The following is a 20082-nucleotide window of genomic DNA, read 5'->3' on the forward strand; positions in this document are numbered from 1 at the left end:
CCTAATCATTTCGATTTTTTTTATAATGATCAGTTATTATTTTTTATTTTCAAGTTGATGATGTGGTTAAATAGGATGACATGTGCCATAGCACTATTGGCTGATCAATAATATGAAGTAGTGAACCAGGTTCACCTCCAAATTTTTTGTTTCTCCTACGTACTCATCTTGTCTTAAACCAGTCATATTAAGATTAAAAAAAAAGAATTTTATTTTTAATTATTAAGGAATATAAAAACCTCGTTAAGCATATAGAAATAGAATAGTAAAAAATAAATCATTAATTTCAAAACCCAAATAAATAGGAAAAGGACATGGAAGTTACATATAGATTTATGAGACGAAGTGTGTATGCAGTTTGTGGAACTACAAGCATTGATTAACATTAACTTAATTATCTTAGTTAATAAGTTTCAATAAACTATATTAACGTGTTTTTACAAACTTGAAATACTAAAATAGCTAGCCTACACACAGAAAAGGGAGAAACATAGAATGAAGCATGTAAAGAAAATCCCTATCGCCTCTGGAAGTTGAAGGCTCTGATAGAAAAGGCAAATATGAACGCAAAGAGGACTGTCCAGCCAAGAACCGCGGCTGCAACTACTCCAACTAAATCATGGTCGAATCCGAAATATTCCTTCACATATTGTTTCACTGTTTGAGTGTCGTTGAGTTGTTTCTGTATATCTCCATACTGTGATACAATCAATCCATACAGGGACCATGATACGGGGCATGCCCAGTAGTACCACCTCCACCATACAGGTATCCGCTGTTGTAAAAGACCAAAGCAGAAAAAGAATCACAATATTGTTCCTCAAGGTAATTACCAGTCACTATGGAAACTTAGAATTTGAAATGATTAAGATATATAGTAATATTTAGCACTTACAGGTCGAGGGACTATATACCCCGAGAAGAGGTTCCATATTAAATAAAATGCGGTGGAAACTATGGCAGCAATGTGGTGGTTTGGAGTCACAGCCACAGACATCATTCCATAGAAGGTGAAGTATAATAATGTGAAGTACATAAAGAACAGATACCAGAAGAACTTAGCAGCAGTCCATTCAAACCCAATCATTGCATAAACTATAACACCATAGACAGCGGATTGAACAAATACATAAGGAATCTCAATCAAGACCTGCAACATAAGATGAAGTTTTGGTGATCAATGCATGAAACATGCAATAATAATTTACTTGATGAGGTGAATCCTAGATTACCTGTGCAAAGGCATAGGGCAAAGCTGAATACATTCCAGCAGCTCTTTCTCTGTAGAAGACAGTTCTTTCAACAGCCACCACTGGCTGTACAGCTGATCCATTTTGAAAACCAAGGAAAAGAACAGCTGCATACATTGAACCCATAGCATTGGAAAGATCCTGGGCAGTGCCCCTACAGTTTGTAAGACAAGTTAGATGAATTGGTAGAACTGCATGTGGCAAACCATCAAAGCGTCACCTTCTATATATATTGTTTAAGCTAGCCGTTGTGACTTACACTTTGGAGCCAAGGTCCCAGAACATTGTCCCAAACATCAACCCTATAAAGGTTGTGAAAAGAAATCTCACGGCAGTGTATGGTGGATTCCTCCAGTATGACCAGTGTTGCTTCCACAAGCAAGCCATACATTGTGTGAAAAATGATGTCGAGTACTGCGTAGAGAAATAAATGTCCTTCGAGCCAGGAGCAGGTGTGCTTAGTTCTGCAATAAGTGCTTTGTTTCTCCTGAATTAAGCCACGCATCAGAGACAAACTTTAGACAAATTGAACTCTAATTCTCAATTACTAAGTGCTTTACTATTTCATAATCATCAAAGCTTATTTGGGAGGGCTTTAGAATATTTTTCAGTACTTTAAAAAACTACTTTAGCTGACCTGAGCAGATCTGAATTCTTGTAAATGTTAGCAAAATCAACCCCCAAAGCCATCTCTTGTGATGATGAAGTAACCTCCAGCATCCAAGTTGCTGGATTATAGCCATCTTTAATTTTACTCACTCCTTCAATTTCCTTCACAATTAAATGAATATTAGTCAATTATAGTTGGTATGAACATAGGTTATTTAATTATTAACCAAATTAAACATACCTCAAAGTACTTAATCAGATGGGTAGAGTGACGACCCACTGGCCCAACATATATCTCTTCACCTCCTCGCTTCATCAGGAATAACTACAATGCCATGTTAATAATCCAGATTATTATGTTGATAAACTCTTGACAAAGCTCTAGCTCAGATAAATTGTTAACAATTTTTACCTCATCAAAGGCATCAAATATATCTATACTGGGCTGATGGATGGTGCAAACAACTGTTCTTCCTGTGTCAACAGTGTTCCTAACTGTTCTCATCACAATGGCAGCGGCTCTAGCATCTAGCCCTGAAGTTGGCTCATCCATGAATATGATAGAAGGGTTTGCAACTAGCTCAACTGCAATGGTTAGCCGCTTGCGCTGCTCGGTGGACAAACCATTCACACCAGGCAACCCCACTAATGCATGGCGCAATGGATTCAACTCCACAAGATCCATGACTTCCTCAATGAACATCTAGAAATGTAGAAGTTGACTGGGTTAGGCCGACTAAAAAAACCATAATATTTAGCACAATCACCGCATAAGATCAACTTCACCAGCAGTATCCTTTGCTAGATAGAACCGGGACATTGATCTTGATCTAAGGATAAAGTATAAAATGGTAAAGCTAAATTAAACTTAATTGGATGAAACAAGCACGAACACAAGAAAATATTCACGGAACCCAAATCTGCACGCTAAATACCTAATGTATGAAGCATATTTAAATTCAAGGCAGAGGGTGCCTACCTTTCTGGTTTCAGAGTCAACTTCTGAGGGTAGACGAAGCCAAGCTGAGTAGAGTAAGGATTCATAGACGGTAACTTGTGGAGAGTGAATGTCATTTTGCTCACAGTATCCAGAAATTCTAGCAAAAGTTTCTTGCTTCTTTGGGTACCCTGAAATCTTGATGTCTCCCTCAATATATCCACCAGTTTTCCTACCAGCTAACACATCCATCAAAGTCGTTTTTCCAGCACCACTAACACCCATCAAAGCTGTAAGGATACCGGGCCTGAAAGCACCACTCACACCCTTCAAAAGCGCCAGCCTATCCTCAGCGACTCCTTGAACTTTCATTTCCTGCAAATCTCAACACCAACATGATCAGTTTTTCCATGTTCATTCAATCATATGACATCAAAGCGAGATATAATCGTACTTCACTAAATCTTGATACCTGTGGCATGTCAACGGAGTAAATAACGTTATCAAATGTGATGGAATGTGGTTCAAATGGAAGAACCATTCCTTTCTTCCTGTTGTTGCTGGCCTCACCAATGGAATCTGAACCACTTCTGTTAATTTCAACTCCACTCGCTGCTTGTAAATTGAAAATATATCAATAATTTGATACGTAATAGGCTGGAAAATGACTTGAGCACTTCATTATTTGAGTTCTTTTACCTGTTTTGGTTTGGTGACTGATTCCACGGTTTGATAACTGAACAGCTCCTTTAGAATCACCACTTTCCGGTTCTTCAGATATAACAGCCTGAGGCTTCTCATATGCTGCCAACATAATTTGCTATATATTAATATAAGCTCCACCTTTCAAGAGGTATGGCGTTGTGAAGGTAATGACACTTACCATCGAGGACAGTGAGGGCCACAACAAAGCAGACATTGAATAGTAGTATGAATCCTGCTGTTGCCCCGATTCCTATCCAGTACCAATACGCTTCTGTGAAGAATTCGCGACTCTTCAAAACTTGGATTCCTAGTGATTCTGTGGAGCCTGCAGGAATCTGTGATTCGAAAAATAACTTCAGATACCAGTTGATTATTGAGAGCCGAAGGCACAAATATACAGACGGTGAGTTAAAAAAACCATACATGACTCCAACTATTTCCAAGGAACTCATTCACTACTATTGCGTTCTGCCCGTACATCAATGGTGAAGCCCAGTAACCCCATATCCACCATTTCTTTATTTGCTCTGTTCCATTCAACAAAAAAACACAATGAGTTCCTCCAGGTTTGGAAGAAAAAATATAATTTTCGAGTGCGATATTATACTCATCATACCTCTTGACAAGATGACGCCACCCAACGCAAAAACTGCGAGGAGCACAAATGACCCGAATGTGTTGGCAACAATCATGTTCCTTCCAGCTGCAGCAATAAATCGAAATAGTGCAGATGCCATCTGGTTAATTAGCACAAGCACCGCGTACAGCTTAAAAAACCTGCAAAAAATGAAAGAAAGAAACACAACCTTGTTGTAACAGCTGGATCAGAATGGATTCTGGTACAAGCTTACAGAAAATCAAGAATTCTTATTTACCTTCCAATGTTTGGATCAAATCCGATTACATAATAAGTTAGGAACACCCATGCAGCAACTTCAACAAATGTAATGGGAATTTTCAGGATCCAAGGCGGAATTGAATATGTCCATGGAGGAAAGAATAGGAGTTCCCTTTGCTTGTAGAACACAGGAAGCTTTGCGATGGTCATAGATAGCTCAGCCATACCATTAAACATGATCATGATCGCAGTGAAGAACAAAGCACCAGTATAAATTCCACCATCCGCGACTGTATCTCGAGGCATCTTGGTCCGGAAGAAGAGTGTCATTGAAATAATTGCCATCATTGTAAGCTGATACGAAGTGAAAAGGAGTCACATTGAATGCAAAATTTGAAAGTAAACAAAACTTGGATATTGTAATGACTATCGATAATTACTTGGAATATCTTGAAGATGTAGACAAATGAGTTCCTCTTCATGAGCAAGAATTCTCTCGAGAAGTTAGCTTTAAGCAGATCCATCTTTCCAGCTCCATACTTTTTGTTTACTAATGCCGCTGGATGGTTCTTGGTCTTGTCAAATGGGATTGAAAGCTCCTCTATGACCCTTCGTCCCACGCTGAGTGATTGAAATGCCTCAGCAAATTCGTTGACTGTGACAAACCTGTAAGGCTGATCTTTACGTGCCCAATACTTCTCTTGATCTTTCCTAGACGTCACCTGCGAAAAACTCCTTCATTATCGATCATGAAGATTGTGATACTTACACGAGGCTCTTTTTATTGAACATAGGAGATCCTAGTGTAGTAAAGGTTCCATGTAAAACCGCTTCATTTAAGCTTACTTCTTGCAGAAAATCTGCCACGCCTTTTCTTTCAGGGCACTGGAAGCCCAAATGTTCAAAAAATCCAAGCACATTTTCACGAGGACCCTGGTACACAATTTGGCCATCTGACAGGAGAATAATGTCATCGAAGAGGTCATAAGTCTCCGGTGCTGGCTGGAGAAGCGAGATGACGGCAGTGTAATTGAGAATGTGAATAGTTTGCTTTAATGAGTTCACAATTTGGTGAGTTGTTGAGCTGTCCAGGCCTGTAGAAATCTCATCCATAAACAATGCCCTTGATGGTCCGACCAGCATTTCACCTATGACAGATCAATGGAGATTTTTGTAGATTAATTGGAGAGTGAAGCGAAATAATTTTTCTCTGATGTTAGTTATGGAGTAATGGAGATTTTACCAGTTGTAACACGCTTCCTTTGTCCTCCAGAGATACCCCTTATCATTTCATCACCTACCAGAGTATCTGCGCAGACCTCCAATCCTAATATCTACAATTTCCAGAGAAGTTAAGAGATTTAGAGATATTCTGTTCACGTTTTCTGAATACTTTCATGACATTTCAATGCTACATAGTGGTACTACCTTTAAGACGTAATCGGTGATGACATTGGCCTCTTGACCCTGTGTTGCTACTGCCTGTAATACCAGAAACAACAGAAAATGAACATTGCTTTCTACATCATCGTAGCTTATTCTAGCTACTATAAAGGAAGTCTAATAGGCAAAATATTAATATCTTTCATCACCTTCAAGAAGACATCAATATCTGGATCAGGCTTAATGTTGGCTTCTTTCTCTCTTCTCGACAACTCTGCCAACATATCTGACAATTGCAAGGATTTTTATTTAGTAGTCATGTTTAAATTATGAATATTGAACAGATCACTAGAGTGGATTATGATTCTGTTCGGATATGCAAATAAAATCTAGTCCATTATTCTAACCGTGAAGGTTTCCAACCCCTTGGCATCTGGCAGAGAAGGCCAAAGTTTCCCTCACGGTCATTTCTCCTATATGGAGATCTTGTTGACTGGTATAGGAAGCCGTTCTTTGTGGTACGAACTCGTTCATCCCATGACCATTGTATGTCACGCGACCAGAATACTGCAAGAAAGAATTCAGCTTCTCAAATTAAAGCAGAAAACTAAAGCTAAGTCCTCATGGAATACACAAATTTACGAGAATCTATCACCACCTTAAGACTGGGATCAAGCTTTCCAGCCAATGCCAACAGAAGAGTGGTCTTCCCAGAACTTGGAGGACCCAAGAGCAGAGTCAATCTAAAACATGTACATAGCAAAAAACAAAACTTAAGAATAGGCAACTAACTATTGAAGCAAACAGATTCTAGATCATGATCATCTTACCTTGATGGCTTGATGATTCCACTAACATCCTTAAGGATGGTGAGTGGTTTCTTTCTACTTGGAAGTATACGAAGAGCAATGAGTAGACCCTTCAAAATTGATGTACGAGTTATTAGCTAACAAGAAAGCATCATATTTTGGCAATCGGTAGTAATAACTGATGTCAAATGTTTGCAGCTGTAGTTACCTCTATTATACTAAAAGTGAACTTAGCAAATGAAGGCAAAGCACCACTTCCTACATAAGCTTCAGCTCCAATATTTAGATGCTCGTACCGCACTTCAATTGTTGGAAACTCAATTCCAACCCTGAAACGCCAAAAATCAAGAACTTCAACAGCCAAAACAGAGTTCCTCTGTATTCCAAGTAAATAGAGGGAGAACAAAATCCATATTTTCTTTTTAGATCAATCCATATATCATGAAAGAGAGACTAACAAGTATCCAATTAAGTAGAACCATTTTGTTTCGATCTAAAAGCTTGATTCCTTTCTAAAATTTTCTCTGCAAACCAAACAAAGTAAATGGACAAACCAAAGGAGAGTATTTTACCTTTCAATACGATTCTTGAGTTTCCACAAGAACTTCTCATTATCCTCGTCTGCAGCTTTGACCAACCTTTCCAGCAACTGTTTTCTCTCTTGGACTCCGAGTTTTTCGATATCTACCTCACTACTCACACCTCTCGATGCACTCATCAATATACCTTTCCTTAAACGATCATAAGTAGGTAGTTTCTCCAGCGCAGCCCATTTTAGAGCCTCTTCATCATCTTCTTCTCGTGAAGATCTTGAAAATGCTTCTACAGTACTGTTTCTCCATACAAACGAACCTGCTCTTAAACTATCTCTTAAACTACTACTAGCTTTGTAAATATCAGAACTCTCCATTGATGGTGGATCAGTATACTTAAACAGCAACTAAAACAAACCAAACCCCAGATTTTGTTCCTCTATTCCTCTTTCTGGGTTTTGGAACTTGAATAATAGAAATCTAAATGAACAGCTAAAATGATTTTGTTTTCTTGAGCTTCCAAGGGAGACAAAGTATTGAAGTGGAGCGCCAATGAAAAAATGAACATGAATGTGTGGATTCTTAATAAGGACTCCTGGCGGCTTTTTAAGGACTACTGGCGTCTTTTTTTTTTAAAGGTCAAACTTGTTTACATTAGGCAAACAGCAGACTATTACGGGGAGGAAAAAACGAGAAAATAGTTGAAAGTTCTTTGCTTAATTATTTTTGAAATGGAAAAATATGATTTATTATTTTTTAATATATTTTTTAAAATAATATTTTTTAAAACTTAAAATTTCAAGAGACTTATATTATATTATGTTTAATTTTTATTAAATAAATAAAAATAATAAAATTAAAACTCATGACTGTGTAATTATTAAAATTCTAATACCATGTTAAAGAATTATTTCATTTCAATAATTTAAGCTGTTTGATAAAGTTATAAAATATAATTTATATTATTTTTTAATAATTGTTAATATGAATGAAAAAACACTTATATTAAGGTTTAAAAAAAAATTAATTAAAAAAATATTAATAAATTAATATAAATCTTTTCTTACATCCTCGGAGTTGAATTTTCAATTTTATGAATTCTCCATCCAATTGGAGAGATTGATAATTAATGGCGAAAATCGTCGAAAGTTATTTGCTTCCTGTGACCAAGTCAACCACACTGTACTTATATTCAATATGTGTGAAAAACAAAATATCTTTCAAGAATCCTGTCCATATCAGTATTCAGTCAGTACGAAATTAAAGTTTATAAAACCTTTATTTTGAAAATATCTATTAGTTGAATTTTCCATTCATTTCCTCCGGTTAGAGAGATTGATGATCATGAGTCCTTAAAGAAAAGTTTCTCCCATTTCCATCCTAACAATGTCATGCATTTATATCAATTTGGAAATTGAACTCCTATATAAATTAATTGGTCCTTAAAGAAATTGTTTTTTTTTCAAAAAAAATACATGTAAAAAATAATTAAGAAATAAAAAAACTGATGGCTGGGATGTTTTTTATTATTATTTTTTGTTTCTATAAGCTTTTATTTTATTTAAAATGGTGGATGCAGTGAATAAAATTCTCTAGTTAAACCAAGTCCCTATAGTTAGGAATTTCATCGATGTCTTTTCCAATGACTTACCTCGATTGTCTTCGTGCAAGAAGTTTAAGTTTTGCATTTATTTGGTTCTAGATACCAAACCAATATCAATGACATCATATATAATGGCGCCAAAAGAGTTGAGGAAACTAAAAGATGAGCTGCAGAATTTATTGAATAATGAAACCCAATAATTTCCCTTTTTATTTTTTTTATAAATAACAAGCTATTTTTTAATGATAATTATATTATATTTATTGATTATGGGATGCCTAGCTAATGTTTGCAAAATTGGAAGTAGGGGACTATATATTGAGAATTTATTGATAGCTGGGGACTAATTTGAGCAACGCCCTTATTTTAAGATGACAAGAAAATTGCAAACAATAAGACAAAGGGAGATTCTGAAAAGTCTAACATTGGCAAAGTTTGAATGGTATTCAGTTTGATTTGTCCACGTGATTTTCTTCTCGTATAAATAATCAAAGCACATGGAAATGTGAGAATAATAATATAATATATATATATATATATATATATATATATATATATATATATATATATATATATATATATATATATATATACTTTTCGAAAATAATGAGAAGCTTCTGAGTTAAAATTGATTTGTCATGGTTGGTATTCAAAGATGGTGAGAGCCACAGAGTTTTTCGGTAAGGTGGGCCATGATTTTTTTTATTATAATTATTTATATATAAAAGTGGTTCTAATTGACCTTAATATTATTAAAATTGAATAATTTTAAACCATTCATTAATATCCATTACAAACTTCCGTTAAATTAATCAGGCACCGTTAGTTGATTTAAATAAAGGATACAAAGCATATCAAATATATAGCTTAATTAAAAACATTAAACTCGTTTATCATAAAATGAAACCCACACATTACCCCTTTTTTTTTATATAAATAACAAGCTATTTTTTTAACGATAATTATATTATATTATATTTATTGATTATGGGATGCCTAGCTAATGTTTACAAAATTGGAAGTAGGGGACTATATATTGAGAATTTATTGATAGTTGGGGACTAATTGGTGCAACGCACGTTTGTTTGCAGAAAAGTGATTTTTTTTAAAAGTAAATTCCGGACAAGTAAATTATTTTTTGATGTTTGGTAGTGTCATGAAAAATAAGGTGGAAAATATTTTTCAGTATTTGGATATGTTATGGAAAATGAGTTGGAAAATAGCTTATTAATATTTTTTCATGTTTATTAAAATAATAAAGAACAAATCTTACAAATTAAAAAGTTGAATGAGAATGGAATTGAAAAAAATCTAATTTCATAAATTATCTCAAATAAAATAAATAATAATTAAAATAATAGAGATCAAATCTAACAAATAAAAAAATTTAAAAGATGATGAAATTAAAATAATTATAATTATAATTTCATAAATTATTTTAAATAAAAATAAGTAACAATCAAAAGAATGAGGACCAAATTTGATAGATAAAAATTTTCAAAAAAAATGATAAGAGAAAAGTAAATAACAATCATAAAAATAAGGACCAAAGTTAATATAAAAATCAAATTAAATCAAATTTTAAGGGATAAAATTGAAGAAAAAAGATTCAAATAAAATATATAACAATCAAAAGTTTGAGGATCAAATCTGATATAATCAGCAAATAATATGATATTTCTAAATTTTTCATAACTTCTGAAAAATGTTTTCCGCACAAAATAAAAGGAAAAGATTTTCTTGGAAATGAAGCTAAATTTTTTATTAACTAGAAAGTATTTTCTATTGATCAACTTTTTTAATAAGAAATAAATATAAAAAGGTTTGAAAAGCAATATTTTTAAAACTACTTTTCAACAAACAAATATAATACAAGAAAATTGCAAACAATAAGACAAGGGAGATTCTGAAAAGTCAAAACAGGCAAGCTTGAATGGTTTTCAGTTTGCTATGTACACATGATTTTCTTCTCGTATAAAATCAAAGCACCTAGAAATGTGAGAATAATATATGTATATACTTTTCGAAAATAATGAGAAGCTTCCGAGTTAAAATTGATTTTCACGGCTGGTATTCAAAGATGGTGAGAGCCATAGAGTTTTTCGGTAAGGTGAGCCATGATTTTTTTTATAATAATTATTTTTATATAAAAGTGGCTTTAATTGACCTTATTATTATTAAAATTGAATAATTTTAAACCATTCATTAATATCCATTACAAACTTCTGTTAAATTGATTAGGCACCGTTAGTTGATTTGAATAAAGCGTACAAAGCATATCAAATATATAGCTTAATTAAAAACATTAAACTCGTTTATCATAAAATGAAACCCACACATTACCCTTTTTATTTTTTTAATAAATAACAAGCTATTTTTTAACGATAATTATATTATATTATATTTATTGATTTTACTATTAATTTAAATAAAACAATAATAATAATGATTAGTTTTTATCTTAATTTTATCTTTGATAATCTCCAGCTTCCAGAAACGTGAGATTAAACGATATCCTTTCAAATAATTAGAAGTTACTGGTCAATTAAAATTGATTAGTTGAGATCAGTGCTCAAATATGGTACTGAGAATTTTCAAGTTTTCTAGTCATAATTTCTATCCGGATAATTCCTAATAAACAACAGAGAATTAATGCACGTTATATTCATTTTTTTAAGAAAAAAAATAGGTATATATATATATATATATATATATATATATATATATATATATATATATATATATCAAATCCATAAAAAATCATTATTGATCTTCAAAATTTATGGTCGTGGTGATGGGTGATGGGTGATTTTATGGTGAAATATTTGGACTTTGAGAAATAAAACGTGAAAAAGTCTCTAATTCGGATAAAATTGGGAAAGTGCTTGCTAGAAAACAGAGGCAGTTAGGAACAAATTATAATTACTAAATTAGTGACAACTAAGCATCTTACTAACGGATTTGAACTTACGTGGATTAATATTCATGTAGTTTTTGAAACTATCATAACTAATTAATTAATTTTGCTAAATCACAAGGATTAAGTTATAATAAACTCTTTCGAATTAAAAGTTACGTCAATATATTACCAACCGTTCTCTACTAAAAATTTGACTGCTTTTTGGGTGAAGCTACTCTTCTCCTTTTTTCAATTCAGTTTTATTTTTTTTTCATTTCTCCTATTTTTTCTTTCAATTACATCCTTTTTTATTTTTGATTTCATTGTTAATTTTTTTTTTATAATAATTCAGGGTATCTTTGAACTAGCAAAGTTAACTAAATCATATTGAGACAACTTCAATACGGTTTAATTTTAAATTTATGCTTAGTAAAGAGTTGGGTTGAAATATTTTTTTATAAATTTCATCATTTTTTTTCTCAAATTCATCCCCATATATTTTTTATTGGTTAGTTGGGTTGTTTTTTGATAGGCTAAGTCGATTGGGTCTCTTCGAGACAACTCCCACACAATTTAATTTTAAACCTAAGTTGGGCAAGGAGTTGGGTCATGAGATCTTTTTCTATCAATTTTATTTTTTAATTTCATCCTAGAATTTTTTTTACTGGTCAAACAGGTTATCTTTAAACTAGATAAGTTGATTGGTTCATATCAAAAGAACTCTCACACAAGTTATTTTATATTCTTTTTTTATATTTTCTCTTCCTTCAAACTCTGTACCTATTCTTTTCTTTCTTATGTGCACATGTTGCAAAGGATGAGCATTTATGTTTTAACTTTCTAAATAGATGGTAAAATATTAGGAGGTAAAATAAAAACTTTGAATCACAATTTATTATAATATACTTACTATTAATTATTTTTTATTAAATCAATTTTGTTTAAGATGTAAGAACAAACAAAAGTAAATAATTATTATCTCTAATAGTAGATCAAGTACATCAAAGTTCTTTAAATTATTTAAAAATATATAATTATATAAGGTTCAAATTATGTATCATTTATAACTTTATTAATTTCCAATCAAGTCTTTCATAAAACTAATGAAATCAAATGATATAATTTATGGCATTGCTTTCAAAAGGAGTAATTAAAAATTTATATTGAACACACATCAAGAATTTTATTTCATTGTAGGATATGATTTCTAATATTCAATAATTACTTGTATAAATATTTAATTTTTTTTAAATAAATATGTTTAGATGGATATTTGTATTCAATATATTCATCAATTGACATAATAAATAATGATAAATGGTGAATTTCAAGACTGAGTATTGCATATTTTATGATTGCATTAATTTAGTGCAAAAAAGGCCTTTCTATTATGGTATTGTAGGCTAAAATCATGTTTATCATCATAAAGGTTTGTTGAAGGGTGAGGCACCTTGAGTACATGCCGATCATGACAAAAATCTCTAAGGCACCTTTTTATGGGTATTATTGATCCTTTAGTTCCATTCAATAGGGTTTTCACATGAGTCATCTTTGAGGGATCTATTGTTATCTAGGATATTACATCTATGGAAAGGATGTTGACAGAGCTATCATAATCCACCAATATCATGTGGACTCTATGGTTAGCCAAAATCATGGAAATAACCAGTGTGTCTTTATGGGGATAAGTCACCCTTTCTCCATTTTCTAGAATGAAAACAATGGGCTCGTGTTATAGGCTTTGTTGGCAAGCCATTGTAAGGATCTATTTCTTATATTTCCTCTTGCCACTAGAGGTGTCTCCCCTACCCAAGTACCTCTCAGAATCACATTAATCTCAAGTAGAGCTTGGATAGGTTAGCTAGGTTCTTCTTTATCCTGATTTATGTGGGCATTCCCCTTAACAAACTGCTTCAAGTATCCCTTAGATATCAGTCTTTCGATTTCATTCCTCAACATGAAGTAATCTTCAGTATCATGTCTTTTTTCCTTGTGGAATAGATTAAAAAAATTAGAAGAGCATGTACGGATGTGATGCCATGAAAGGCGGGTATTAAACATAGTCTTTTATTTTGATAACCATGAAAAATATTGTGAGGGTGGTGTTTAAGGGAATAATGTTCCTTATCTCAAGGTATTGCACGCGCTTCCTCACTGGTCTTTTATGACATTTCTTTGAATTATTCTCTTTACTAGGAAAACAACTCCGCTTGAAGGGCTTTTTATCTTGAGCCTCTTGATAAAAACAAGGAGGTCCATGTCACAATATATTAGATTTCTCTATCCGGATGTGATTTTTCATAACCTGTTTTACTTTCATAAAGTTTCAGTCTGGCAGGGAGTATAAGCCCTCCCACATGGAATATTCTCTTACCTCATTTATCAAAGCTTCTAAGGTCATTGAATCAATCAATTCTTCCATTTGAAGTATCTCTTTATTGAACCTTTTCAAATATGCTCAAGTGGACTCCCCTCATATCTGAGTAACGCCAAGGAGTTCAGTAGAGCTTCTTTTGGCAGGTATGCTGGTGTTGAACCTTGACACGAGTTTTGCACAAAGATCATTGAAACTCGTTGTAAAGCTTGGCTCTATATTGTTATACTATGCTCTAGCTGACCCTTTAAAGGTCGTAGGTAGAATCTTGCACAAGCTTCACCATCTTGGATGACCAGCTCACAGTAGCTATGCATGTTTTGGACATGCTTTCTAGGAGCTGCCAAACCATCATAAGGTCATCTTTATAGAGATATACTCATTAGGGATATGGATATGTAAGACCCGTCTAGACAAAAAAGATCCATTTATCTTATAAGGACCATCTTAAAGGTGTTGACCGACCATACTTCTTCTAGACTTTTTCCTGACAGGCTCTAGCCAAAGGATTCTAGCATGGAACAACATGATTGATGGTTAATTTCTTTCTCATAGTGGCCAAAGGGATTATATTTGGATTGATGGTTTATTGGGATAGTTTTAAGTCGGTAAGAATGATCCCTCGGGGGCTAGTGAATCATTCTAGTGGAAAGTTATCCATGTTATTTTTCCTTGTCTTTTCTGGTTAAAATAGTTGTCTCTTAGTTGAAAGATTGGTAATGAAGAAGCTACATCACGTGTTGGAGCTTGTGATATGGTGAGGTTTGACGTTGTCCCTGGGATGCCAAAATGACTTGGATAAGAGCTTGCTTTTAGTTAATGAGTTGTTGAAACTCTAAAGGGGATGGTATAGTAGATGTATTAGCTGTTACAGGGAGGTTTATGACATGTCTCATCCTAGGGGTTTCTTGATTGGCTGTAATTAATAGTGATTAAGGGACTTAAAAAACCAGCTCTAGAAAAGTAGTTGATGACTTTTTTATTGTTTTCCCACAAATGACACCAATTGATGATCTCCCGGGATCCAATATACTTAGTAATAGTGTTTGAGTATTAAGAAAATGGATGATCATACATTCACATCAATATTCCATTCCTAGGGACATAAAGAGCAGATGATTGGTGATAGAAGTCTTATTTCCTACAAAATAGTCTTTTATCAAATTTAGGGACCTTCTGATGCTTAAGTCTGTGACTCTATAGTAATGGTTGTGAAGAGAAGAGCATTAAACTCTAAGAACAAGAACATTCACTCTCAGTTTTGGTGCAATAAATTCTTTTAAAATGTATGATAAGAAAATAACGATCGTAAATCATTTTACCTTGGTGGTTCGGCAGGTATTTATAGTCCCTGTATTTTGAGCCTTTTTGTTTAAGAAGATGCAAATCTTTTCCTTTTGAATATCTTAGTAATGAAAAAGTTTTTTACTCCAACATTAATGCTGATAGAAATATTTTCTTACACAATATTAATATTAATGAGAATTATTTTTACACGTCATTAATGTTGATGAACAAGCAGTAGAGCTAAGCACATAACTAGACATATGATATAGTTAAATTTAGAGATGTTAAGTCTAACATTTTGTGAGATCCAGAAGCATTTAAGCTCTGCAAATTGCTGACATGAAAAATATTGTATATAGAAATATACAAAGGGTCAGTTAAAGAAACCATACATGACTCCAACTATTTCCAAGGAACTCATTTACTACTATTGCGTTCTGCCCGTACATCAAGTAATAATAATGGTAAGTTATACTTAAATCTGAGTATTAATTAATGTATATAAAAAAACACCATGGCCCGTCGACATATGGAAGTTGAATAGAATTGTCATGAATTGTCGGCCAATCAAAACTCGTGAATCATGAGTGAAATGACGTTTTACCTCTCTGTTTTTCCACCAGCATGGGCCATGGGGCACAGGTAATTCACGTTGACACGAAGAAGTTATGTCTATTATATCATCTTTAATGGAAGATGTTATTTTTTAAAAAAAATAAATTGATAAAATAATATTTTTAATAATATAAATATAGTTTTTTTATTATATATATTCTAATGAAAAATATTATTTAAAAAATCAATTGTATTAGAGTGGAATAAATAAGTATTTTATTTTTTTAATGATTTTGATATTATTATTTTTCACATGGCTATATTTAATTGGTTTATTTTTTTATTGATCTTATTTTATTAATTAATTTTGGTTTTTTAAAAGATATATAAGAATAATATTTATAGAAAAAAATATTTTAACATTTTATTTAACTTTCTTTATAACATGAAAAATAAATGAAGAAAAGTCAAAATATTACTTTTTTTAGTTTTTGACTCTCCATTTTACACCTGCGTGCGTTGGAGTTGCTCGTTTCCACAGTTTTTTGGGTTTCTAGAACCACAGCGATATAATTTTCCATCGGCAGCATCAACTGATTGGATTGTGTGACATCATTCATGAAAACTTACTTCCAGACTACTTGCTCATCAAAAAATTGTCTGAATATGATTTTAACCATTGTCAAGATAAATTAGAAAGTCTATACATCTATTTAAGTAGATAAATTAAAAATTATTTATGTTAATAAATATAAAAAATAAGTGTAAACATGTTTATTCAACTTGTCTCACTACATATTGAATAATTTTTTTTAATTAATAATTTTTAACATCGGATAAAAAATATAATTATAAATCATGTTTATATATAATAAAATAAAATAAATATTATATATATTAATAAAAATATTTAAAATTTCAAGTTAATTTTTAATATAGTAGAAAAATAAAATAATGTTGCAATTATTATAGTGAAATATCTTTTTTTTTAGTTTTTGTATAATATTTTCTCCAAACAAATATAAAAAAAATACAAGAAAAAAACATAAAATATTTAATGATAGAAGATACTTCTGGAGGTCAATCATAAATTCACAATTTTATTTTCTAAAAAATAATATATATGATGACTACCTCTTTAAATAGGCAAAGAAAACCTTCATCTACTAAAACAACAACTAGGAATCTAAAATAAATCCTCACACAAAGTGTTTGTTGTCGCAATAAACTTTTTGGATAATTAATTTGAGATTTCGTAAAATTAAAAAATAATTTAATACAACCCCAATAATAATAATAATAATAATAATAATAATAATAATAATTGTCATGACCCGAATCCCGGATCCATGACCGGCACATAGGCAAGGTTCCCCTCCAAGGTTCCATACCTATGCGAACCCAAACTTACACACAAACTTATCCTAACTCAATCAGAGTTCAACGCAGCATTAATAACAAAATCAACTTCATAATATAATTGAATTGTCTTAATACAAGAGTTTATATAAGTTCAGAGTTTTGGAGCACTAACTAGACATAAAGGAAGGTACAAATTACAACCAAAGAGCAGGTTCTGAAGGTCCAACAAAATGACCTGCTATCAAGCTATAAGCCTGAAAAGGATAAATGATGAGATGGTGAGTTCAACAACTCAGTGAGTAGATAACGTTCAATATACACACACGAGGTAATACAACAATGAAAAATATATATACAAGTATGACTTTAGGTTCTTATGGAATTGTTTCTCAAATTGGCCATAACAAGAATGTCATATGGTAAAACTCGTCAGAAAATCAAAATGCAATGAGCATGAGGCTCCGTACTATGGGATGATCAGTCCACACAGGTTGGTGACTCCCCCGACCAACTAGGGTTCAGATATGATGTGCACAAAGACTAACACTACCCTGTTAGCATGGGTATTCTGATTGACATACCATAGGTTCATAATCATAATCAAACAGACATATTCATATCTCAAGGCTCAACTCATGACATCAATCAAATGAGCTATCAATTCAGAAGTCAATTCAGAATATATATATTGGTTCATATCAATAATTCGGATTCAACAATTGATCATGCTTATCATAACAAGGATAATAATCAACATATATATTATCAAAAAGCATGATCCAATTCATATTAACAAATCAAATATTTATAATATTTCTCATGCATATGGAAAATTATCCACTCACCTGACTCGAAAGCAACAAAACTCAAAGCTGATATCGAAGGAAATCCTACTGACGTCCCGCCGGTGGAATATCAGGATTATCTGAATACAAAGGAGGCATATTCAAGAACGACTCGAAAGAATATATAACCTATGTAATACACTTATCTAAGGGTATATTCCATAACCCTAAATGTTTTTAGACTAAACTAGTTATTTTCTCAAAAATCCAAAATTAACGGTTTTCCCGAAATCTAATCCATAATAAAGCAAATAATAAAACTTGATAATAATTCACTAAATAACCCTTAATTATTCATCAAACAAATCTGAAAAAGCTAATATTACAGCTAGGGACTAATCTAGGATTTATCATATTTTTAGGGTCAAATTGTAATTTTTGTCTAATTGGAGGACCAAATTGAAAGTGTTAAATTCTCTTATCTATACAATAATTCTGTCCATAATTCATATTTTGTTCTGTTCGGATTCTCGGAATATGCTCCAGGGACCAATTTGTAATTTTCCAAAGTTCGGGGACTAAACTGTAATTTTCACAAATTGAGGGACCAAATTGAATTTTCATCATCTTCAACCTCCAATCCAGAATTTTAACAGAAACCTACTGTTCTCCCCTGATTTTTAACTCAAAATTCACCATTCAAACAAAACTATAACTCAAAATCATCATAATCTTCCATAATCAACTAAATCATCAATTAACCACAACAATCAACCCCTAACATTCAATTTAATTCATCAATTAAACTCAAAACACAAATTTCATAACCCTAACATTTATCAAAATCAAAATTAAAGCTTAATTAACACATATTTATACATAATCTTACCTTTTTACTTATTTCCTCCAACTCCTTTCTATTTCCTTTCTAATTTCCCTCTTTTCTCTTCTTCTTCTTCTTTCTCCCTTCTCCCTTCTCTCTCACGATTTACTCTCAAAATATTCAGATCTCCTTTTTTTTTCTTTCTATTTATATTTATCAAGTTTGTTGAATTACCACTATACCCCTTATTCATTTATTCTAACTTTTAAGCCTCCAAGGGTTTTATTGTATTTTCCTACTCATTTATTCAAAACATCACAATAATACAGGGCATTCTAGGTTAGCTTTCATGGACCAGTCAGGTTGCGTTTGTTTTTCACCAACTTTTGCATTTGCGTTGAAACAAACGCAACAAGGCATTTGGTAACAAATCAAATTGCATTTGTACTGCGGGGCCCATTAAAAAATTAAGTTTGAAACACAGTTTTTGTGAATCAATTTTTACATGTTTTTTAAAATGAGTTTCATAAAATCCTATTTGTTTTTGCGTTTCAAAAGCGTTTTTTGAAAAAAAATAAAATTTTTTATTTTTTTCTTTGCTTCAAATTGATATATTTTTGGTGTTTTCAGATCATTTTGATACGCTGATATCAAAAATAATTTTTTAATATATATATATATATATTATTTTAATGTATATCCAAGTAAAAAGCACTTTGAAAAGCAACCATGATCACAATTCCACCAAATATTTTATACGTGTTTTTTACTACACATAAACTTTAACTATAATTTTTACCAAACATATATTTAAATCTAATTAATCACAACTAATTATACTTTTTTTAAAATTACCATAGTAAAATTAACCTCAGAAACAAACATGTAACTTTCTACATGACGGAACTAGCCTTTACACAGGGTGCTCTGCAGCACGTGGCCCCAATAGTTTTTGGGAGGGAGCAAACTCTCAAGCCTCATATGATATCTGCTAGAATAACCCTTTAAAGTTAATAATAACAATAACAAAAACACACCCTCCTCTAACCTATTTTTAAAAAATTAAAATAAAACAAATTTTTATGATTTGAACAGTTGACCTTGGTCAAATTTCTATTGAACATAATTAAAAATGAGAATTTAGAGAAAAAACAAAACAAAAGGATGAAAGAGAGTCGTTAGAAGATACTTCAGTGAGAAATGAATAGATAAATACTTTGGCAGTTTTTTTTTTTTACCGTATTATTTGACCAGAAAAGGAAAGTGATAAATTATAGAAGGGTTTATTTTAATATTTTCAATCTGCACTTTACGTGGAGCGTAAAAAAAA

General features: G+C 32.0%; 1 protein-coding gene and 1 long non-coding RNA gene across 2 annotated transcripts; both read right to left on the reverse strand.

The window, feature by feature from the left end:
• Positions 1–357: 357 nt before the first annotated feature.
• On the reverse strand, positions 358–7648 carry LOC133680902 (pleiotropic drug resistance protein 1-like). The gene is made up of 24 exons (XM_062103929.1): positions 7104–7648; positions 6740–6860; positions 6553–6641; positions 6381–6465; positions 6130–6289; positions 5932–6008; positions 5768–5821; positions 5583–5673; positions 5186–5487; positions 4780–5061; positions 4377–4693; positions 4118–4278; positions 3925–4028; positions 3680–3836; positions 3496–3600; positions 3269–3408; positions 2839–3171; positions 2272–2562; positions 2101–2184; positions 1888–2021; positions 1510–1737; positions 1233–1404; positions 896–1150; positions 358–775 (listed from the first exon to the last, which is right to left on the reverse strand). The coding sequence occupies exons 1-24, from the start codon at positions 7439–7441 to the stop codon at positions 518–520; spliced, it is 4338 nt and encodes a 1445-aa protein (XP_061959913.1). The 5' UTR covers positions 7442–7648; the 3' UTR covers positions 358–517.
• Positions 7649–17233: 9585 nt separating this feature from the next.
• Positions 17234–18927, reverse strand: LOC133687861 (uncharacterized). Its single transcript, XR_009841053.1, has 3 exons — positions 18819–18927; positions 17990–18069; positions 17234–17398 (listed from the first exon to the last, which is right to left on the reverse strand). It is a non-coding gene; the product is annotated as an uncharacterized LOC133687861 (long non-coding RNA).
• Between the last annotated feature and the right edge of the window lie 1155 nt (positions 18928–20082).

Source organism: Populus nigra, chromosome 1 (assembly GCF_951802175.1).
Source record: "Populus nigra chromosome 1, ddPopNigr1.1, whole genome shotgun sequence".
Lineage (NCBI taxonomy): Eukaryota > Viridiplantae > Streptophyta > Magnoliopsida > Malpighiales > Salicaceae > Populus > Populus nigra.